A 24,392-nucleotide genomic window follows, 5' to 3' on the forward strand; every position below is an offset into this window, starting at 1 on the left:
TCCTGTGCACTTTATACTTTGCATTAAATTTCATCTGTGGTAGTCCTGTTGAGCACCTTTGGATGTTTTGTTATGATGTTAAAGCTGCTTTAGCAGTGCAGGTTGTTTGCCTGTGTTTTTGACCGGCTCTTTTTGTAGTTCCCAAGCTGCATAATTCAAATCTAGTCCACTTCCCTATTTTGAAATAATCTTAAAAAATGTCATAATCTGTGTTAAATTTCTGAATCAAAGTCATTAGTCTATTTGCTAGAATTTTTTGCAGCTGGCGAAAGAACATGTCGTGCATGCTTTGATACCCCACTGTGTGTGCATGAATGTAATGAAAATGAAAACTTTTAATGGCAAGCTAACTGAATAACGCTGAGATACAATAATAATTTTGTGGGATTTTTTTGACAGTGAACTGTCAGTATTTACTATTGCTACCATCTGACCATAACCTACGAACTTACCACAGGTTGGCTATAAGAGGACCAACTTGTGGAACAAGAGGTGCATTTTACAGTTTAGGATCAAATATTTAGGTCAGTGAGACCAGTTAAGAACATTTTTTTTCCCAGTTCACTGAAGAAGGAGGCTTTCCTGAACCTGATTCTGGGACATTATTTTGTTCAAGTATTGGTAAGGGATTATTTAGGGAACAGTGATCACAATGAGAGTTGGGATAAGGAGTGGCATTTTCAGCATGGCAAACTGTGACTATTTGAGTGCCACAGGGATGAGTGCTGGGGCTATAAATATTTATATATTAATGGCTTGGGTGAGCAATGTGAATGTACTATAGCCTTATATGCAGATGACACACAAATAGTTGGGAAGGCAGATGATGAGGGTGACAGAGCCTGTAGAGAAATATCGACAAGGTAAGCACATGGGCAAAGACTTGGCTGTAGAATATTACATGGAAAAATATGAGGATATGCATCTTAGAAGGAAGAATGGAAGAGCTGAATTTTATTTAAATGGAAAAAGACTGTGGAAAGCAATGGAACAGAGCTTATGGGAGTCCTTGTCCATGAATCACAAAAAGCTGGCATCTTATTTCAGCAGATAATAGGCAAGGCAAATGGAATGCTGGACTTCAGTTCAAAGGGTGTGGAATATAAAAGTAGGGAGGTTTTGCTAAAACTATATAAGCCACTAATCAGACCACAGCTTGAATACTGTGAACAGTTATCGGCCCCTTATGAAAGGAAAGATATACTGATATTGAAGACAGTCAACCAAAGGTGCACTAGGTTGATACTGGGTGTAGAAAGATTGTCTTAAGAAGAGATTGAGTAGCTTTGGCCTATACTCAATGGAATATAGAAGACTGGGAACTGACCTGATTCTTACAGGACTTGACATGAGAGGTTGTTTCCCCTTGTAGGCCGATGGGCAGATGGAGTTTAATTTAGATAAATGTGAGGTGCTGCATTTTCGTAAGGCAAACCACAGCAGGACTCTTACACATGATGGTAGGGCTTTGGAGAGTGTCGCCAATCAAAGAACTAGGGGTGCAAGTATATAATCCCTTGAAAGTAGAGTCGCAGGTCGACAGGGTAAGAGAAGGAGGAGTTTGGCATGCTTGTCTTCATTGGTCAGTGCATTGAGTACAGGAGTTGGGATGTCATATTGCGGTTGCACACAACATTGGTGAGGCCACTTTTCGAATACTGCATCAAATTCTGGTTGACCTTCTGTAGGGAGGATGTTGTTAAACTTGAAAAGATACGGAAAAGATTTACAAGGATGTTGCCGGTGTTGTAGGGTTTGAGCTATAGAGAGAGGCTGAACAGACTGGGGCTTTTTTTCCCTGGAACACCAGAGGCTGAGGGGTGACCTTCAAGAGGTTTGTAAAATCATGAGGGGCATGGTTGGGATGAATAGACAAGATCTTTTCCCTCGGGTGGGGGAGTCCAAAATTGGAGAATATAGGTTTAAGGTGAGGAGGGAAAGATTTAAAAAGAACGTAAGGGGCAACTTTTTCACACAGAGGGTGACCCTTGTATGGAACAAGCTGCTGGAAGAGGTAGTGGAGGCGGATTCAATTACAGCATTTAAAAGGCATCTGTGTGGGTATATAAATAGGAAGGGTTTAGGGGAATATGGGCCAAATTCTGGCATATGGGACCAGGTCAGATTGGGATGTCTGGTTGGCATGGACGAGTTGGACTGAAGGGCCTGTTTCCGTGCTGTATGACTCTATGACTGAGTCTGTGACTGAGATAGGACCCATATAGAGTGATCCCCAAGCAGAGACAACAGTGCGTGTACCTCTGACATTTTCTTTGGAGACCAGTATTTATACACTGGACAGCCACCTTTGTGAATCTGTAGCCCTTTGTAAGTTGTAGAAGAATCTTTCTTTCCTTTGTGACTGTACCTTGAGTATTGAGTGCAGTGTGGTCACCTTTAAGGAAGACTATATTTATCATTCAGGGGTGCAATGGAGGTTCACCAGTCCGGGATGGTAGGGCTGTCCTATACATAAAGATAAAGGATACAGAGTCTGTATTCTCTGTAGTTTAGAGGAATGAGACGTGATCTCCTAGACATGTACAAAATTCTTAAAGGGATAGACAGAGTAGATACAGAAAGGATATTTCCCTTTGCTTTGGGTTCTCAAACCAGAGAACACTATCTCAGAATAAAAGGCCAGCCATTTTGTACTAAAATGAGGAGGAATCTCTTCACTCAGATGGTGATGAATTTTTGGAATCTCTGCTATGGGAATAATGTGGGATTATGGCTTTGAGGTAACTGATCAACCATGATCTAGAATGGTAAAGCAGACTTGATGATCTGAAAGGGCTAATCCAGTTCCTGTGTTTACTTTCTCTTCAGTCTGAGGTTTCCTATATAACTGAGTCGTATGATTGTCCTAACTATGTCTGAGTAATATGATCTTAAGTGCAACATTAAAAAAAGTTAGGACAATCGATAGATTTCCAGTAATGTTGCAGACAGAGTAACACCCTGAATTTTCATTGGGGTGGTCCAACGCTCCTGCCATGATGGAAGCTGATAAAGGCATGCATGAGCTTTCAGTCAAACAAATGAGAAGCGGATGGAGGAAGGCAGTTACTGGAGGTGGAAGGAAACAGGCTTTGTGAAGGAGACAATGTGGAGTCGGCTGCCAACAATCTGGATCGATATGAGATAGTTGCAGAGTATGGAGTAAGTATCATGGACTAACGACAGGAGCTTCCAATTGTAAATATGTAGCAGGAAATAATTGCAGTTTATCCAAAATAAATCTCATAAAGTAATCTGACAGTACAGAAGCAGTCAAGAAGGCAGGAGAGATCGTTGGAAATGTCAAAGCAGATACCATATAAAAACCAAAAGGACTGCGGATGCTGTAAATCAGGAACAAAAATGAAGTTGCTGAAAAGCTCGGCAGGTCTGGCAGCATCTGTGAAGGAATAAACAGAGTTAATGTTTTGGGTCCGGTGACCCTTCTTCAGAACTTTCCTCAGAAAGCAGATACCATGCTTGTGGATGCCAAGGAGCAGCAGGTAGGTAAAGAAGTGGGTCCCAAATGAAATATCTTTGGGGATCCCCAGAGGAACAGTAAGGATATAAAAATCTGGCATGCCTGTTGTTCTGGTGCATACATGGCATCTGACAGGCTGCTCATGCACCAGGCAAGTATTTCCCATTGCATATATAGAATGGGCAGAGCTTAGCCCTTCTACTGGTGGTCTGTTTGTGTTGTAGAGAATGGTGCAAAAATATTTACAAATGTAGAAACTAGGAGCAGGAGTAGATCGTTGAGTCTTTCAAGCCTGCTCTACCATACACTTAAGGTGCAGATCCAGGTACTTCTAAAGGAGCTTACGGTTTCTGCTTCCATCACCAACTGAGGCAGCAAATTCCAAAAACTCACCACCCTCTGTGTAAAAAAAAATTTTTCCTGATGTCCCCTTTAACCCTTCTGCCACTTAACTTGAATCTTTGACCCCTGGTTTTTGAACTCTCTGCCTCGGGAAACAGATTCCTCCTGTCTGCTCTATCTCTACTCCTCACAATTTTATATACCTCAATCAGGTCACCTTTCAGCCTTCTCTGTTCCGAGCAAAACAACCCAACTTCTCCAATCTCCCAGCTACAGTTCTCCAGCCCTGGAAACAATCTAGTAAGTCTTCTCTGCACTTTCTCCAGAGCAATTATGTCCTTCCTGTAATGTGGTGATCAGAACTGCACACAGTATTCTAGTTGTGGCCTCACCAGTGTCTTATATGGTTTCATCATTATATCTCCACTTTTGTATTCTCTCCCTTTGCCAATGAAGGAAAGCATTTCAGATGCCTCCTTTACAACCTTATTTGCCACCTTTAGAGACCTGTGCACTTGCATACTCACTTCATTGACTCCTCTCAGTATCTTCCTCTGTTTATTGTATATTCCCTAAATGCGTTACCTCATGCTTATCAGAGTTGAACTTCATCTGCCAATTTCCTGCCCACTCATCAACCCATCTATATCATTTTGGAGCCTACGGCATGGCCAATTTTTGTCGTCTGCAGATTTCCAAATTGTTTCCACCCCACCCCCCACGTTCATGTCCAAATCATTAACTTATAAAACGAAGAGCAGGGATCCCAACACTGAGCCCTGAGGAACATCACTTGAAACACCTTTCCATTCGCCAGGGCAGCCATCAACTATTACCCTTTGTTTCCTGTTACTAAACCAACTTTGGATCCAATTTGACATGTTACACTGTGTCCCATGGACTTTTACTTTTTTAACCAGTTTGCCATGTGGGTTCTTGTTAGATGACTAAAATCCAAATAGACAACATCCACTGCGCCACTCTCGTCAATCCTCCTTGTCACTTCCTCAAAGAGTTCAATCAAATTTGTAAGATATGACCTTCTAGACTCCCAACCAGGGAAAACGTCCTCCATATATCTAGTCTGTGTACACCTGTTAGAATTTTGTGTCAATCAGATCCCCTCCCATTCTTCTAATCTCTAGTGAATACATGCTCAGTTGAACTAACCTCTCCTCGTAGGACAGTCTTTCCATCCTCCATATCAGCCTAGTGAACCTTTGCTGCACTTCGTCTATGGCAAATGTATCCTCTCTTAGGTAGGGAGTCCAAAACTGCAACAATACTCCAGGTATGGTAAGGTCCTGCATAATTGCAGTAAGACATCCCTACTCCTAAACTCAAATCCTGTCGCAATGAAGGCCGACATACTATTTGCGTTTCTAATTGTTAGCAGCAGCTGCCTGTGAGTTGTTAGGAGGAAGCAAGGAGGCCTCAGGGTAATCTAGACAAGTTGAGTGTCTGGGCAGACACATGGCAGATGCAGTATACTGTAGATAAATAAGAATTTATACACTTCGTTATGAAAAATAGAAAGCCAAATTATTTCGTAAGAACTTAAGAAATAGGAAATAGAGGCAGCACAGCGGCACATGGTTATTACTGCTGCCTCACAGTGCCAGGGACCTGGGTTTGATTCCAGCCTTGGGTGACTGTCTGTGGTGAAGTTTGCACATTCTTGCTGTGTCTGCGTGGGTTTCCTCCAGGCGCTTCGGTTTCCTTCCACAGTCCAAAGATGTGCAGGTTACGTGGATTGGTCAAGGTAAATTTCCCTGTCGTGTTCAGACAAGGTGGTTAACTGTAGTAAAGTATGGGTTTATATGGACAGGGTGGGATGCTGTTCGGAGGGTCGGTGCAGACATGATGGGCCAAATGGCTGCTATCCGCACCGTAGGGATTCTATGAGGAGCTGGCAATTCAGCCCCTCAAGTCTGCTCCACCAGTCAATACGATCATGATCTTATCTTGGCCTCAACTCCACTTTCCTGCCTGCTCTCCATAACCCTTCAACCAATTACTAATTAAAAATCAGTCTATCTCCCTCTTAAATTTACTCGGTGTCCCAACCTCCACTGCACACTCGGGTGATGAATTCCACAGATTCACAATCCTTTGAGAGAAGTGGATTCCTCTTTGTCTGTATTTTAAATCTTCTACCTCTTATCTTAAAACTATGACCTCTCATTCTGGATTGCACCATCAAGAGGAAGATCATTCCTTTTATCAATCCCCTGTAATATCTCAAATACCTCAATTAGTTCTCCTCTCATTCTTCTAAAATTTAGGAAGTGTAAGCATAAACAACTCAACCTGGCTTTATAAGACAAACCTCTCATCTCAGAAATCAATCTAATTATCCTCTGAACTGCCTCCGATGAAACTGCATTCCTTCTTAAGTAAGGGAGTCAAAACTGTACTCCAGGTACCATCTAGCTAATACCCTGTAAAGTTGCACCAACACTTCCCTATATTTTTAATCTCTATTCGTTTGGCAATAAATGCCAAAATTACATTTGCCTTCTTTATTTCTTGCTGTATCTGCATGCTGATTTTCTGTGATTTATACAGGAGGACACCCAGATCCCTCTGCATTGAAGAACTCTGAATTTTTTCTGCACTTAGATAATATGTTACCTTTCTATTCTTCCGACCAAACTGGATAACCTTACACTTATCCATGTTAAACTCCATCTGCTAAATTTTCACCAATTCACTTAACCTATCCATATCCGTTTGTAAGTTTTTTTAATTTCTTTATTGCAACTTATTTTGCCACCTATTTTAGTGCCATCTGAAAATTTAGCTATTGTACCTTCTATCCCTGCATCCAAGTCATTAATATAGGTTGTAAATTGTTGGGGCCCAAGGACTGAACCCTGTGGCAGCCCACTATTTACATGTTGCCAACCAAAAAAAATCAATTTATTCCACCTCTCTGCTTTCTGTTGCTTAGCCAATCCTCTATCCAAGTGAATAGATTACCCCAATCCTACATGATCTGAAGGATCTTTTGTTGACTTGTATACAAGGACACCCAGATTTCTTTGTATATCTATATTTCCAATACTTAAGTAATACTTTGGCTCTCTATTTTTCATAACAAAGTGTATAACTTCTTATTTATCTACATTATACTGCATCTGCCATGTGTTTGTCCAGACACTCAATTTGTCTAGATCACCCTGAAGCCTCCTTGCTTCCTCCTAACAACTCACAATCCCATTTAGTTTTGTGTCATCAGGAAGCATGGAAATATTTCATTTTGTTCCCTTATCAAAATAATTAACATATGTTGTGAATAGCTGGGGCCCAACTATTGATCCCTGCAGTACACCATTAGTCACCACTTACCATCTCGAAAAAGAATAATTTATTCCCACTCTCTGTTTGTGGTCTGTCAACCAATTCTTAGTCCATGCTGGTACATTAACTCCAATTCCATTATGCTTTAATTTTGCCCACTAGCCTTTCTGTAGGACCTTATCAAAGGCCTTCTTAAAATCCAAATATGCAACATTTGCTGGTTCTTCCTTATCTAGTCTACTTACATCCTTAAAAAAATTCCACTAGATTAATTACATACGATTTCCACTTCAGAAACCCATACTGACTTTTTTTGTCCTTTAATCTTCCTTATGCTTGTTTTAGTTAAAGATTGAAGGCTTTGTATCTTAATGCATGAAGCATTTGGAACATGGTAGATGATCTGAAGCACAAATTGATGTAAATGAATATGATCTCATAGCCATTACAGAAACATGGTTAAAAGGAGATCAAAACTAGGAACTTAACATTTATTTGACCTTTCAGAAAGACAGCAGGGATGGAAAATGTGGTGGGGTAGCACTGTTAATAAGAAACGAAATGAGGGCAGTTGTGAGAGATGACTTTGGTTCGGATGATGTACACTCTATTTGGGTGGCGGTAACAAACAGCAAGGGAGAAAAGACATTGGTAGTGGTAGTGTAAAAAACCACAAACTGTAGCCATTCTGCAGTAAAAGCTATTAATCAAAAAGTAATAGGAGCATGTAAAAGGAATAGAACAATAATGATGACTTCAGTCTTCATGTTGATTGGGTTAATCAAATTGGAAAGGGTAGCTATGACCACTAATTCATTGAGTATATTAGGTATTTTTTCCTAGGGTAATATTACATGGAGCCAACCAGGGAGCAGGCTAACTTGAATCTGGTAATAGGCAATGAGGCGGGCTTAATAAATAATCTCTGAGTGAAAGTCTCCTAGGAAGTAGTGATCATAACAAGATAGAATTTAATAAGGTTTTAGAGTAGCTTTGTAGTTCGATTGTGGATGTTGTGGTTGGTTGGCTCGCCGAGCTGGTTTGTTGTTCCGCAGATGTTTCATTAGCCTGCTGGGCAACATCATCAGTGCAGCCTCCGATGATGCGCTGTTGTGTTTACCTGCCTGTCATTTAAACTCTGGTGTCTGTTCTACTGGATTACCTCACTTCCGGTTTTCCTTCTCAATGGAGTGTATACAGGGTCTAGCTGTATGTGTTTATTGATGGCTTTCTTAGTGGAGTACCAGGCTTCTAGGAATTCCCATGCTTGTCTCTGCTTTGCCTGTCCCAGGATCCTGGAGTAGTCTCAATCGAATTGGTAGTTTTCCTTATCCATGTGGATGGAGATGAGTGAGTATTGGTTGTGTCTTTTTGTTGCCGATTGATGTTCGTGTACCCTTGTGGTTAATTTCTTTCCTGTTTGTCCAATGTAGTGTTTGTCGCCGTCTTGTATATGGGAATCTTGTATATGACATTGGTCCTGTCCATAGTGGGTAGTGGGTCTTTGGTCCGGGTGAGCAGTTGGTGTAGGGTTGATGTGGGTTTATGTGGTACTCTGATGCCCAGTGGTCGTAGGAGTCTTGTGGTCAGTTCAGATGCCTTACTGATGTAAGGTAGCGTGATGAATGTGTTGGGGCGTGTAGTATCTTCCTGGTGTCCTTCCTGTGATAGACAACTTCTGATCCAGTTTTTCGGGTATCCATTGTCTTTGAATACTTGGAAGAGGTACTCTTCTTTTTGGCGTAGTTCTGTGCTGCTATGGTGTGTTGTTGCCTGTTTAAATAATGTTCTTACACAACTTTGTTTGTGTGTGTTAGGGTGGTTGCTGTACTTGGTCAGTCTGTGTGGCTTTCCTGTGTACCTTTGTTAGGAATTCCCCATTGGTCCTGTGTTCCACCATAACGTCCAGGAATGGGAGCTATTTGTTCTTCTCCTCTTTTCTGGTGAATCTGATCCCGGTGAGGGTGTCGTTTATTAGTTTGTGTGTCTCCTCTAGTTTGGTGCGCTTAATAATGACAAAGGTGTCTTCCACGTGGCGTATCCATAGTTTTGGTTGGATTAATGGAAGGGCCATACTTTCAAGTCTCTTCAGCTATTAGTCTGGAGATAGGCGATCCCATGGGTGTCCCGTTGATCTGTTCATATATTTGGCTGTGTACCGTGTGAGGCATGGGTCCGCTCAAATTGGCACAAAAATGGGAAAACTACGCCAAACGACAGAGCGCTACTCGCGAACAACTCTACTTCCTACATGGATGCCTCAGGAACCAGGTATTACCACACAGTGTGAAATACAAACCCCCCATCAACAACCCACAAGCTCGTAAAACAGCAGAACACAACAGCTGCAGGATGGTAAAGGTAATGATCAGTGACGCACACAACTGGCTCCACAGATATGACAGGGAAATTACGCGCCAAAAAACTTTATTCCTGGAAACTACCAACCAAGACTGGACAACAGATTTAGAACAAGTCATCAACATCAGTCAACAGACCACAAGAGCCAAGAAAAGACAGACCCCTCAGGAAGAGCTAGCCAAACTAACCCACCAAAACAACAACAACAGAGCAAACACCTGGATAAGAAACCTTTCAGACAGGAAACTGACAGACACAGAGAAAGCTGTTCTTATTCGCAGACTCAATTACAACTACAGAGACGCCAACAAAGCAGAATTCCTATCCACACAGGAAGCCACACTGAAGACCAACAGCATCAATGAAGGAACAACAAGCCATAAGACAGACAGTGATCCCGACGCTGACCAGAAAAAGCGAACTCAACACTCAACACATCTGAAAGGAAAGCCCTAGAAGGACTGAAAAAGGACAAGAACATTACGATACTACCAGCAGACAAAGGGCGCATGACAGTAATACTAAACAAATGGGACTACCTCTCCAACGCACATGTACTACCAGCCAAAGAGAAAACATACTGGTAAGTGCAGACAGACCCGACACCACAACTGGGCAACAAGATTCTCAACATACTAAAGAGACTCAAACAGACCGGACAAATCAACAAAACAGACTTCTTAAGAATGAAACCTGAAAGAACTAACACCCCCTGATTCTACGGCCTCCTGGAGGTACACAAACCAGAAGTACCCCCAGACCCATAGTCTCCCTGCCAGGCACGCCATCACATAAATTAGTCAAGGAGCTCCAAAGGAGACTAAAGCACCTCATTAACAAGTCACCCCACTCAATCCACTCAGCACAGGAGATCCTCAATTCCATCAAGGACATAAGAATAGGTGATGACGAGACCATCGTATCATTTGACGTTACTGCCCTATTCACATCGATAGACATACCACTAGCAAGAGAAACACTGACAACACTACTAAAACAAGAACAAGACCCTAGTGACACCATCTCCACAGACAACATGCTGAAGCTACTGGACCTATGCCTCACTACCCACTAATATATGAACAGACCAACGGATCACACAACATAGAATTTAATATTCAGTTTGAAACAACTGTCAGTCAGAAACAACTGTGTTTAGTTTAAATAAAGGGAATTACTATGAAATGAAGAAAGAGTTAGATAAAGTGAACTGGGCGGATAGATTAAAATGAATGATAGTAAGTAAGCAGAGGCAGACATTTAAGGACGTAATTATGTCTCTCAGCAAAAATATATCCTAGTAGGTAGGAAAGATTCTAAAAGAGGGATAAACCAACCATGGCTAACCAAGGAAGTTAAGAAGATTGTTAAGTTGAAACAAAAAGCATATAAGGAGGCCAAAGTCATTGATAATTCTGAAGACTGGGATAAATTCAGAAGCCAGAAAAGGAGGACTAGAATGACAATAAAGACAGAGGAAATAAACTACAAAGGTAAAGTTGTGAGGAATATAAAAACTGACACTAAGAGCTTCTTTAAATTTCTAAGAAGGAAGAGAAAGGTCAAAGTCAACAGTGGCCCTTAGAAAATGAATCTGGGGAGACAGATTTGGGAAACAAGGCCCTAACGGCTTATATCCTAGAACCCTAAAGAGATAGCTACAGAGGTAGTAGATATATTGGTTGTAATTTTACAAAAATTGCTGGATTCTGGGGAAGTACTAGAGGACTGGAAAATTGCTAATATGACACCCCTATTCAAAAAAGAAGGCAAAAAGTTGGTAACTGTAGGCCGATTAGCCTAACATTTATTGTTGGAAAAGTATTGGAAGCAATTATCATGGAAGTAATAGCAGAAAATTTGGGAAATATAATCTCATCAAGCAGAGTCAACTTGGTTTCATTGACAGGAAGTCAAGTCTGACTAACTTCTTAAAGTTTTTCAAGGAAGTCTCAATCAGAGTGGATAGAGAGGATCCAGCAGATGTGTTGTATTTGGATTTCCAGAAGGCGTTTGACAAAGTCCCTCACAAAAGTTTAGGTCATAAGATTGGTGTTGGCCCGTGGTGTTGGATGTAGTACATTGGAATGGGTAGAGAATTGATTTGTGGGCAGGAAACAGCATGTGGATATGGGTTATTTTTTGTCAAGTTGGTGACCTATAACCAGTGGAGTGCCACAGGGATCAGTGCTGGAACCACAAATATTTGTATTGTATATTAATGACTCGGAGGAAGGAATTGAATGTACTGTACCCAAATTTGCAGATGACACTCAAATAGGTGGAAAGGCAGGTTGTGCGATGGATACGAACAGTTTACTAAGAGATGTTTATAGGTTAAGGAAGTGGGCTAAAAGTTGACAAATGGAGTATAATGCAGGAAAATGTGATGTGCTTTCTATCTGACACTTTGTATTAACCTGATGTTCTCCTTTTGAAGCTAACATTCAAACAGTCACAAAGCCATTTGTCATTTATTGAGCTGACTGAATAAACCCTGTTGTATGGTGTAGATTGCTTTGTCAGAATCTTCAGTTGATATCTCTTCAGTTTCGATCTGCGCCTGTTTGTTGTGCATTCCAGAACATTCAGGGTGGAGTACGCTTTTATCACTGATAGTTGAGCAGCTATAGCTCAGTTTCGTAATTTTGCTATTGTATGTAGAACATTTGCCAGTTCTGCTTCAGATCACTTTTTATTTCAGCGAGACCTAGGAAAGGAAAAGTTGCATCTGTAATGTTTTACCCAGTATTGCAACTTATTTATTTGATCTTTTTCAATTTCTTTCAGTCGCGTAAAGCAGCTTTCACAACTCAGAACATTCCTGTCTCTGTTTGACAGTAGCTGCTCTCTTTTTATACAGTTCTTCAACTGAGTTGTGTCAAGTTTTCTTTTTGGCAGCTTTGTCATTACAGGACTTACCAAGCTATTTTGCTGTTTCTAATCAAACTTTTCTCATTAATTGCCTACCGTACTCTGGTGGCATCTGTCACATCTAACTTTCGCTCTGTTTTACCATGCATCCTTCCTACAACTCTTCACTCAGCAGATAACTGCCGAAGGACCAGCATCCTTTGTGCCCGTGCTATCTTTGAAAGGCTGCCATGCACCTGGACAAGCATTGGTAATCAAACATTGTGCCTCACTGGTAGCGTAATGTCACAACAAACACAAAGCCACGCTGCTCATGACACATAGCTGGCATAGCTGTCACTTCCTCTATCGTAGTCGCTGTTTAATAACTAGGCCATGCACTCTACTTCTTCTCTAGCTACATCCTATCTTAATACCTTCTTGCATCTTGTCATTGTCTAGGAGGGAAGCATCAAATTGTGGTAAAATAATTGGACAAATTCAAACATAAATGTCACCTTTTATTTACAGAATGCAAAAGGGAACAAAAACAAAGCTAATAGAAACTGAACGTAGCCCCTGCAATGCAAACCAGTTTTAGGAATCGTCACCAACAAATGGAACACAATGATTGTATGTTGCACCACGATCTCTTCTGTTGGAAGCAGATTTTATAGAGGTTCAATCTGGCGTGAAATGGTCATCACACCTAGGGCTCTGAATTGTCAGCGTCAGCTTCCTTCACCTTTAATGCCCTCATCAACTTCTTCAGAAGATTGTTTCTGTTCCCAAGTTCCTCAGTATCCAGAATGTCATCTTATTGCCTGCTGCAGTTGTGCAGAGCATACCGTGCCAGGAAGATGCAGCATGCTCTGGTTGAACTATACTGGAGGGCCCCCAGACCAATCCACATAGTAGAAACACATGGAGTTGTTGGTTGGTTTGCCAAGTTGACTGGTTTTCATGCAAACATTTCATCTCCCTTCTAGGTGACATTGTCAGTGCTGTGTAGCCTCTGTTGAAGCGCAGTTGTTCTGTCCCACTCTGAATTTAAATGGTCCGGTTTGTCATGGTGGGCAGTCTTGTTTCTGGTTTTGTACGGTAGTGGTATGTAGATGGGGGTCTATTTCAACATGTTCATTAATTGCATTATTGGTTGAAAACCAGGCCTCCAGGAATTCTCATCTGTGTCTTTGTTTTGCTTGCCCCAGTACTGTAACTTTGTCCCAATTAAATGATATCCTTCTGTGTCAGAATGTATTGAAATGAGGGAGAGTTGGTCATGCCGTTTTGCTGCGAGTCAGTGTTCCTGTATCCTTGCGGCGAGTCTCCTGCCCGTCTGTCCTATGTAGTGTTTCTCAAAGACGAAAGACCTCATACCCACAATAAGCAGGACAAATGTGATATACAAAATACCATGCAGCAACTGCGAGAAACACTACATAGGACAGAAGGGCAGGAAACTTGCCACCAGGATACATGAACACCAACTCGCAGCAAAACGGCACGATCAACTCTCCCTCGTTTCAATACATTCTGACATAGAAGGACATCAATTTGACTGGGACAAAGTTACAGTACAAGGACAAGCAAGACAAAGACAAGCATGAGAATTCCTGGAAGCCTGGTTTTCAACCACCGATGCGATTAACAAGCATGTTGAATAGACCCCACCTACATACCACTACGGAATGAAATTGGAAACAAGACTGTCCACCATGACAGACCGAACTATATAAATTCAGAGTGGGACAGAACAACAGCACTTCAACGGAGGCTACATAGCACTGATACCACCTAGAAGGGAGACGAAAAATTTGCATGAAAACCAGTCAGCTTGGTGAACCAGCCAACACTCCAACCGCAATCCGAGCTACATATCTTCGTTAAAACATTAAGTAGAACCACATCTTCAGTAGCTCTGTTCTCTACCATGGCCCTGGTTGAGGCATGTACAACATTGTTTTTGCGCTGTGCATCAGTCAGTGGAGCTGTGCAATCATGCCATCAGTCATGGTTGCAGTGAGTAGCCGTTGTTTCCCCAGTAACCAGCCTTGTAAAACATCATACCCTTAAATGTGTCAGAGAATGATCAGGAATGTACCAGTCATGGCATTCACACACACCTCCGGGAAGTGGTACTGGTGATCACAGATTACCTGACATTAATCAAATGGAATCCCTTTCTGTTGATGAATTCCACAACGTTGTGATAAAACCCTCTCAGGGCCATGTGAATGGCACCTGGGGAAGCCCAGCTATGTTTCCGAATCCAACTGCCCAGCTGCAGCACTGACCTCATCTTGGGGGAGCAAAATGAACCTGTGTGATCTAGTCTTGTCTGGATAGCATTAGTTATTGTCTTGATGCATTTGTGGGTGCACGACTGAAAGATCCCATGCAGATCAGCTGTTGTTCTCTGTAAGAAGCCAGTCACATTGAAGTTTAATGCTGCAGTGACCTCACAGCCACCAGGAGGGAATGGTTCCCACTCCTGCAGCCCTTAGGACCTGCTGCAGCATCTAGCTCTGTCTACAAGTCGTGCAAAACCTGCATTGATACTGCATGCCGCTCAAGGCCCGGAAATGGACTCTGGGTTGTAAAATATCTGTGAGCCCTGAGCAGTCCGTTCTTCCTAAGTGACCCTATGGCTGCATCCTCTCCCTGAGGTTAGGTGCTGTTCTTCGTTCATGGAGGTCTGCTGTTCCTGCTCGACTTCCTGTTCCTTCTGCATCTGTCTTCATCTTCCTTGGTAAGCAGCCACAATGACGAGAGTGCAACCAGAAGAAGGGCCCATCAATCAGTGGAATGGACCTAAATTGGATACAAAAGTAGTGGAAGAGTTTCTTAAACCTCAGAACAGTCATTGGTGGTAAACCCTGCAGATTAGGGATGAGCACGCCTCACACAGTCAGACATGCTGGACATGGATAATGATGTCTTCCTTGGATATCCATGTTCCACCTCAGCAAATGCAATAGTCTGTTGAAGGTGCTGCACTGGTTGAGTGATCACCATATATCAGTGCCAATGAGCTGCCTGCAGCACAATTAACAATCGCTCCTCCACCCCCACCTCCAACCCTGCATCCATATGAGCCATTGAACCTGACATTGCATTCACCATATATAACCATCACATTTGCATGACTAAGGAGGTCTATACCTTGTCTGCTCCACACAGGACCCTTTGAAGTTGTGGTAATAGTGGTTTGTCTTATTTCAGCACTAGCTTTGATACCATTATTATTGATTACTTCAACATTATTAAAATGCCCAGGTTTAATTTGTAAGCACCAATGACGTGCCTGATCAATTCTGGCCAACATCTGACTCCTTGCATGTGAAATGGGTGATGTGATGATTGCAAATCCAATGTAGCTATGCTTTGCAAGTGGTAGCTTCATATTTTGGTCTCGACAATGTACTGTAGTCCAACAAACGTGAATCCTATACAATCAGCCATCAAACTGGCATTTGCTCTGCTCAACCTGGGCACTGTTACAACCATTATTTAGCAGGACTTTGCCTGTAGAGGAGAGAAAATGATGGCTGGTAATATAGATTGTGCTGGACACCAGCAGCACTGGGCACAATCTGATCACCAGCTACATCTCTGCACCTCCACCACCCCTTCACACTACCCCTGACAACTAATTCTTGTCTGTCATGTCAATGAAGAGATCCACCATATTGAACTTTGTCTGCAACTGTCCTCACTGCCCCTTAACCCCAGTATTATACCTTATACCTAAACTCCCTAAAATCTTCACAAATATCAGTGGACAGGTACCCAGGATGGTACTCACGCTTGCCCTGTTACTGATTCCAATGAGCAACTCCTAGTCATGACTGACCAGACCCCTAACAGCTGTTTTTGTAACTCCACAAGTAATGATACACAATTCCCCTGACTGCTTGTGCTGGCCCTACAGGACTGACTGCTGAACACTCTACTCCCGCAACTGTACTGGGACAGATCCTTGGACTGTGGGCATTCCAAATAGACAACTGACTATGACAGAGCCCCTGGACTTTGTGCAAACTGTACCCTTGACCCATACCCCCTTGACTTGATTGAGGACTATCCACCACCAGTTTCTGACACGTCTGAGTGTGCTGTTCATCATAATATTCTCCACTACCTCCCCAACAACAACCCAATACTAACAAGCACTTCATACATATACAGTATGAAGACCCCCTTTGAATGGCAGTGATGACCAACCTTTGGCTCTGGCTGAAGTTCCAATGCGCTAACAGATATTGGAAGACAAGGCATGGATGTTGCGCTCACACAAAATGAACGAAAGCTGAGAGGACAAATAAGAAGCCCTGAGATGGCTGGTCCATTCTGTCAGTTGGGTACCCCTCATTGTATGCAAAATGCCCCTACTTTGGCCTTCTGAGTTCTAGTTGCTAGTGTATCTTGCAATGCATTTCTGTGCCTCAAAAATGCTAGTATATCTGAGAAATGCAGTAATGGTTGAAATTGTTTGGCAGATGATGGTTACCACTGTGCACAGATGATTGTTGCGTGCAACTGTTGCCAATGATTCTTCCTACTGCAGTTGTGCTTACTGTCCAAGCTGGAAGTGGATGGAGCAAGTGGCAAGCTGAATCCACCCACCATACATATTTGTCTCCTTGTTGTCTTATTGTCAAGCTTGTTTGGTCAGTTCTATACGATGGAAGTATGAATATTAATGAGGTGAAATTGTGGTGTTAACAAGGCATTTAATAAATGTTAATCCCCATCAATTAGCATCACACTGCTGCCTAGTGAGAATCTGACCACACAACTTGTGAAAAACATAAAAGATAAAGTAAGATGATCTGAACATCGCGATAACATTACCGCACTCATCATCTGATTCGGCAATATATCTGGCTAAAGTCACATTCACTCACCCCTATAAAATTCTGCCATGTGTTTCAATCTCTCAAGAAAACAATTTGATGTACCTTTATTGAAACTGGCCATAAGATTACCCTGTCAGTCCCTCATTGGTAGAGGGCACATGACTACAGCAAGCTCGGAGGCACATTGGTCCAGATTGCATTTCTCTTCCAAAGACATAATAAAACCAGTGCACCATATTGAGATAGAGGGTTCTCCATTCCATATCTGAGTGCACTTTGAACTATCTAGGTATCTAAACTCATGAAAGCACTCTCTAGAGCAAAGTGAGAGTGAACTCTATTAAACTGTTGATGTCAGTTAACACTTGATGTAAGAGAAGCACAAAAAATTAATAATGGTGCAACATAGTTGAGTTAGAATATCCCTGATAGAAACACAGCTACAATTAGAGTAGTAACTGAAAAAGTAGTTGGAAATGTCAAGTAGACTGTCACCACAGTCCTTCAACAAGTAAATGTTATTCCATATATGTTACCAACACTCTGCTTTTCATTTAAGTTGTTTGTTCCTGCAACCTGTCCATTTAATGTTTATTTTCTCATTGGTGTCTCCAGTTTAATGTCTTTAGTCTCCAGTTTAATGCACTGATGAAATATCCAATTTTCATCATTCAGGCTCCTTCATTTATTATCAGACTTCAACGACCTATGCTCTAATTTTAACTGTGGTTTGACATGTAAAATAACTATCTAATTTGAAATTGCTACTTACATCTAGGATAGACATTTTTAAATGACAGGAGGAGTAACTGATAGTACAGGATGACATATGGACAATGAAAGTAAAAATCTTGGCTCAGAGGAACTGGAAATAGGATAGGTGTGTGTGAAATGTAGAATAACAAGGTTCAGAAAACCAAAAGAACTGCGGATGCTGTAAATCAGGAGCAAAAACAAAGTTGCTGGAAAAGCTCAGCAGGTTTGGCAGCGTCTGTGAAGAAAAAAACAGTTAACATTTTGGGTCCGGTGACCCTTCCTCAGAATTCTAGTTCAGAGATCATGTAGTGCAACAAAAGATTGACAATGCTTATCTAGGCTTTGAAAGGTAGCGCAGGTACAAGAGCTGTCTGTTAATTCCTGTTATTTTCCAGAAGTGGCAAGTTTTTCTGGAAAAGGTGGAGCTGGAATCAGACATGACGGACACCATAGGGGCAGGGTAAATAGTTAGTGATGTGAGTTTAGCAAGATATGGCAAGAAAACCCAAGAGGCCTCATGGTGAAAAACAATTCAAAAACCCAATGCAACTTGCACTTAGCCGAACAACAATAATGTTGAGCCCCTCGTGATTTTCCTAAATTCTGTAAAATTAACCTCAATGTTTGTAAGTTGGCAAGTGTAACAGCCCAATAAAGAGGAAGAAAGAAGACATGCAACTACGTGCCAGTTAGCCTGACATCTGTTGTTAGGAAAATGCAGGAATCTATTTAAAAAGCCAACATGGTTTCATGATGGGGAAATTGTGTTTGGCAAATTTCTTGGAGTTCTTTGACAATGTAGCTAGTAGGGTAGCTGTTCCAGTACAATTACAACACTGGCATCTACCCAACAATCTGGAAAATTACCCAGGTGTGTCGTGTACACGAAAAGCAGCACAAATCCAACCTAGCCAATTTCTGTCCCATCAGAGACAAAAACAAAAGTTGCTGGAAAAGCTCAGCAGGTCTGGTAGCATCTGTGAAGAGAAATCAAAGTTAACATTTCGGGTCCGATGACCCTTTCTCAGAACTCAGAACTGTATTGTGAGGAAGGGTCACCAAACCTGAAACGTTAACTTTGATTTCTCTTCGCAGATGCTGCCAGATCTCCTGAGCTTCTCCAGCAACTTCTGTTTCTGATATACAGCATCCGCAGTTCTTTCAGTCCATCAGTCCATTCTCTTTCATCAGTAAAGTGATGGAATGTGTGATCAACAGTACTATCAAACAGCACCTGCTCAGTGATGACGAGTTTGGGTTCCGCCAGGGCCACTCAGCTCCTGACTCCATTACAGCCTTGGTGCAAACATGGACAAAAGAGTTGAATTCCAAAGGTGAGATGAGAGTGACAGCCCTTGACATCAAGACTGCATTTGGCCACATTGGCGACAATGAAGTAGTGGTGGTATATTTCCAAGTCAGGATGTTGAGTTATTCGGAGGAGAACTTACAGTTGGTCGTGTTCCCATGTAACTGCTGGCCTTATTCTCCTAGATGGTAGTGGCCGTGCCTAAGGAGCCTTGGTGAATTTCTGCAGTGCATCTTGTAAACAGTAGACGCTGCTGCTGCTGAGCGTCGGAGGTGATGGGAGTGAATGTTTGTAGATGAGGTGCCAATGAAGCGGGCTGCTTTGTCATCGATTATGTTAAGCTTCTTGAGTATTTTTGGAGCTGCACTTATTCAGGCAAGTGGTGAGTATTCCATCACACTCCTGACTTGTGCTTTGTAGATGGTGGACAGGCTTTGGGGAGTCAGGGGGTGAGTTACTTGCTGCTGCATTCCTAGCCTCTGCCCTGCTGTTGTAGCTACTGTAATTTATGTAGTTCATCCAGTGAGTTTCTGGTGAATGATAGCCACTAGGATATTGATGGTGGAGGATTCAGTGATGCCATCGCCCAATTGAATGTCAAGGAGAGGTGTGTAGATTGTCTGTTACTAGATATAGTCATTGCCTGGCATGAATGTTAATTGCCACTTGACAGTCCAAAATGGATATTGTCCGGATCTTGGTGTTTTTGGATGTGGACTGCTTCAGTATTGAGGACAAATGGTGCTGAACAATGTGCAATCATTGGCGAACAACCCGCTTCTGATCTTATGATGGAGGGAAGATGCTTGGGCCTAGGACACTATCCTGAGGAACTCTTGCAGACCTGTCCTGGAGCTGAGGTGACTGACCTCCAACAACCACAGCCATCTTCCTATATTCCAGGTATAACAAGTTGGCATATAGATACAGGAAGCAGTTTGGAAGGCACATTGCATGTTCACCTGTATTGCAATAGCATTGAAGTACAAAAATAATAAAGTCTTACAATTGTATAGAGTTTTGATGAGATCGCATGTGGAGCACTGTTTTGAACTTCAATTCTAAGGGAAAATATATTTGTCTTGGCCACGTATAACTAAGGAACATACAAGATCAAGGTCATGCAAAGACTAGAACACACCAACCTCCCCTGCATTCAACCTAAACTGTGGACCCGGTACGTAGACGACACATTTGTAATTATTAAACACAACAAATTAGAAGAGACCCACCACCTCATCAACAGCGTATTTGTAGGGATTAAACTCACAAGGGAAGAAGAAAACAACAATCAGCTTCCGTTTCTAGATGTTAAAGTTGAGCGTATAACCAGCGGGGAGTTCCAAACCTCAGTATATAGAAAAGCAACCCACACTGATCAAATCCTCAACTCCCAAAGCAACCACCCCAATGTTCACAAACAAAGCTGCATTAGGGACACTATTTAAATGGGCCAGGACACACTGCAACACTCCGGAACTACACAGGAAAGAGGAAGAGCTATAAACAGATATCCCCGCAACTTCATCTGCAGATGCTTACTAAACAGACAACAACAGGAGGACACAGTATGCCCTAACACACTGGCCACACTGCCATACATCAAGAACATATTGGAACTGACAACGAGACTCCTAAGATCACTGGGAATCATGGTAGCACACAAGCCCGCAGCCACTCTACGACGAACACTTAAGAATTAAAAACCCCAATCCCACAACATGCAGAACCAACATGGTTTACAAAATACCATGCAACGACTGCCACAAACATTACATCAGACAGACAGGAAGGAAACTAGCCATCAGAATACATGAGCATCAACTAGCAGCAAAATGGCACGATGAACTCTCCTTAATATCAGTACGGTCTGACAATGAAAGTCATCAGTTTAACTGGGACAACGTAACCATAGTAGCCTAAGCCAGATCCCTAGAGGCATGGTTCCCCATCCATAATGCAATCAACAAACACATAGATTTGGACCCCATGTACAAACCCATACAGATTTAAATTGGAAATGACACTTGTCACCATAATGGACCAAACAGTATAAGTTCCAAGCGGAGTAGAATAACACCGCTTCATCGGAGGCTCCACTGATGATGTCACCTAGTATGGTGACAAAATGTCTGAACCAGAACAAGCCAGCTCGACGAGCAAGTCAACAACCTCAACATACAAGATTCTGAAAGGGCTTGGTGGTGTAGATACTGAAGTTTGCTTACCCAAGCTGGAAACCTAGAACACGGGCATAGACTCAGGATAAGGAATCAATCACTTAGGACTGAAATGAGAAGAAATTTCTTCATTCAGATGGTTATGAAACCTTGGATTTCCCTACCCTAAGGAATTGTGAATTCACCAACATTGAGTACATTCAAGACTGAGACAGACAATTCCTCGATATCTCAGGGAATCAAAGGTCATGAGAGGGACATAGGAAAATGACATTGAGGCAGAAAATTATCCATAATCGTATTAAAAGGCACAGCTGGCTCAAAGCGTTGGATGATGTACTCCTTTATCTTATATTTTTATGTTTGAACATAAATAATTTCTGAGTGATTGTTTCTCAATGGTATCTCTCTGCTCCCAGGGAAATTAGCTATCCCGGGGAGGTTGACAAAAAAGGTTTCTTTGCTTTGCACGAGAGATGTGCTTTCTAAGTCAGGTACCTTGGAAAAAAGTAGGATCTGTTACCTGTTGAATGCAAGTACTGACTGATTCTTGGCTGGTCAGTAGCACCTGACGTAAAAGAATCAGTATCGTAGAGAAAGGTTCTTCAAGCAATGTGTCCACATCTTTCCCAGCTAGTCCATATGATCGTGAACAGTGGGTGCTTGTTGGATAGAACATTGAAATGTTTTTACCTTCTTTTAAAAAGCTGTTGCCCCCTGTAAATAATTTCCCTTAGACAGTGCCCTAGGCCAGTAGTGAAGTGGGGGGAACAGGAACGGTTCAGCAATTTCTGGAGGATGATAACTCATAGTATGTCTCAGTTACTTCTCAAATTGCTGGAATTTTGTGTGACTTAATAATAACATTGTTGATAATGTATCATTGTTATGCAGCAATTTCTCAGCCTTTTCAGACCCATGATGTACTATTTATATTTAGCATTGCTCAATATTTTCTACTGTACAAGTAATTACTCATGTGTAATATAACTTATGAATCATATATTTGTATATTTATTGAAATGGCAGGTTTTGGTAGCTCAACCTGAAGGCACATTTTTGACTACATTAATTGCTAAGGATCCAGATGTTGGAAAAAATGGTACTGTTTCTTTTTCCTTATTAGGTAAGAAAGTTTGAGAAAATGATCTTGCATGGTTAATTCGTATTGTATTTTGCTTATTTTTATTGCAAGTGAACTAATTTTAATAAGTTAATAGCAGATATTGCATTGGTGTTTCAGTGTTATTTGTTATCATTTTATATGTACACTTTGCATTGAAGCTGCAATATGATTTTTTTTGTTTCATACCTTGTCTGCAAATTTTAGCATCTTTTTGAAATCTTAACCATGAACATTATGCATTAATAAAATTATGTAATCAAATTCTAACAATAGAATTGTATAAATGAGAATAGAGGCATACCAATCTGTCCATCACCAAGACATCAAGATCAAATAACAATAAAGTGATTTCTGTTGAGGAGAATTCCTAAGAGATGCTTTGATATTTGAGAACTTCGCTCAATTTTATTTGTTGACATCAGTAATGAAGTATGTGAATGAATAGACAAGTTTTTTTAAAAAGTTCTTACTTTAATGCTTTTTAATTCCAGAAGATTATTCACATAGCTTCAAAATTGATGCCAAAACTGGAGAACTGCAAACGGCCAGGGTTTTCACGGACAATCATGCATCACATCATAAAATTGTAGTGATGGCAAGTGATGCAGGAAGCCCTCCTCTTCAACAGATTGCAGAAGTTAACATACAGGTACAGGAATTCAAAGGCTAGGTATTATATGAAATAAATTTTAATTTGTTGTTAGGTGGAGAAAACATTTTCTGCTTCGGTATCCTGGGAAGTGTGCCTTATTTCTGTTGCATTTCATGGCAAACTAAGTCTTCCGGGAAAAGTTTTGAGAATTATGCAATATGTATAAAAGGTTTTGTGATGAAAGTTGATGACTAAAAATGTAAAACCTCTGTACTTACTTAAGTGTTTAAAATTAGAATTACTGTATGAGAAACAGAATAAATTAATCTGTTTTCTTGGACCTTTTCTCAGGTTATCCCTAGAGTCATAGAAAATCAGACAATTCACAATAATCGAAGGTATTTTGCCATACCTGAAGGTTTAAGACCTGGAAAAGTTGTGGGTTCCGTCAGTTCCTATGATCATCATTTGCTGACCAGCCAGAAAGTACATTACTACATTGATGAAGATGATGACCACTTTCCATTTGAAGTTGACAGTATGACAGGAGAATTGTACCAAAGCCAAGAACTAGACTACGAAGAAGTTTCTCATTATTTGCTAAAGGTTATAGAAGAAGATAATTGGCACATCCCTTCAAAGAATATTTCTATTTTTGTTAGTATTAAAATAGAAGACCAAAATGATCACTCACCATGGTTTAAAGATGATGTTGTTGTGATTGGAATTCCAGAAAATCTTCCCGTCGGTTCTCTTGTTCACATATTTAATGCAATTGATGATGATGGAAGTGGGCCAAATAGTGATCTCCAATATTCTGTTATGTCCTGGAGTTCCATGGAAAATCCTTTTTACATAGATCCCTATCAAGGATGCTTAAATACGATATTGCCAGTTGACCATGAAATGAGCAAAACTTTTTTTCTAACAATAACAGCAATGGATCAAGCATTAGATGTAAATGAACGCAAGGTAGGCTTGGTGACAGCTCAGATTATTGTCTTGGACGTAAATGATAACAAACCTATATTTTTATCAGAAAATGTTTCCTATGTAATGGAAGATGAGGAAGTGGGATATCTGGTCCATCATATTATTGCATTTGATGCAGATTCAGGAGAAAATAGAAGAATTTCATATGCTGTCATCTCAGGGAATGAAGACAACACTTTCAAACTTGATGAATCATCAGGTATTAAAACTTTAGTTTGTCATTGAATTTTGCTG

General features: G+C 41.3%; 1 protein-coding gene across 1 annotated transcript in view; it reads left to right on the plus strand.

Moving 5' to 3' along the window:
- dchs2 (dachsous cadherin-related 2) overlaps window positions 1-24,392 on the plus strand; it is a 116,107-nt gene that overhangs the window by 44,146 nt on the left and 47,569 nt on the right. Inside the window, exons 7-9 of the mRNA XM_048598987.1 lie at window positions 22,477-22,573; window positions 23,065-23,222; window positions 23,517-24,357. Of these exons, the coding sequence (XP_048454944.1) occupies window positions 22,477-22,573; window positions 23,065-23,222; window positions 23,517-24,357 (1,096 nt within the window). The remainder of the gene's footprint in view (window positions 1-22,476; window positions 22,574-23,064; window positions 23,223-23,516; window positions 24,358-24,392) is intronic.

The sequence above is a fragment of the Rhincodon typus genome, chromosome 1, assembly GCF_021869965.1.
Source record: "Rhincodon typus isolate 14 chromosome 1, sRhiTyp1.1, whole genome shotgun sequence".
In the NCBI taxonomy this organism is placed as follows: domain Eukaryota; kingdom Metazoa; phylum Chordata; class Chondrichthyes; order Orectolobiformes; family Rhincodontidae; genus Rhincodon; species Rhincodon typus.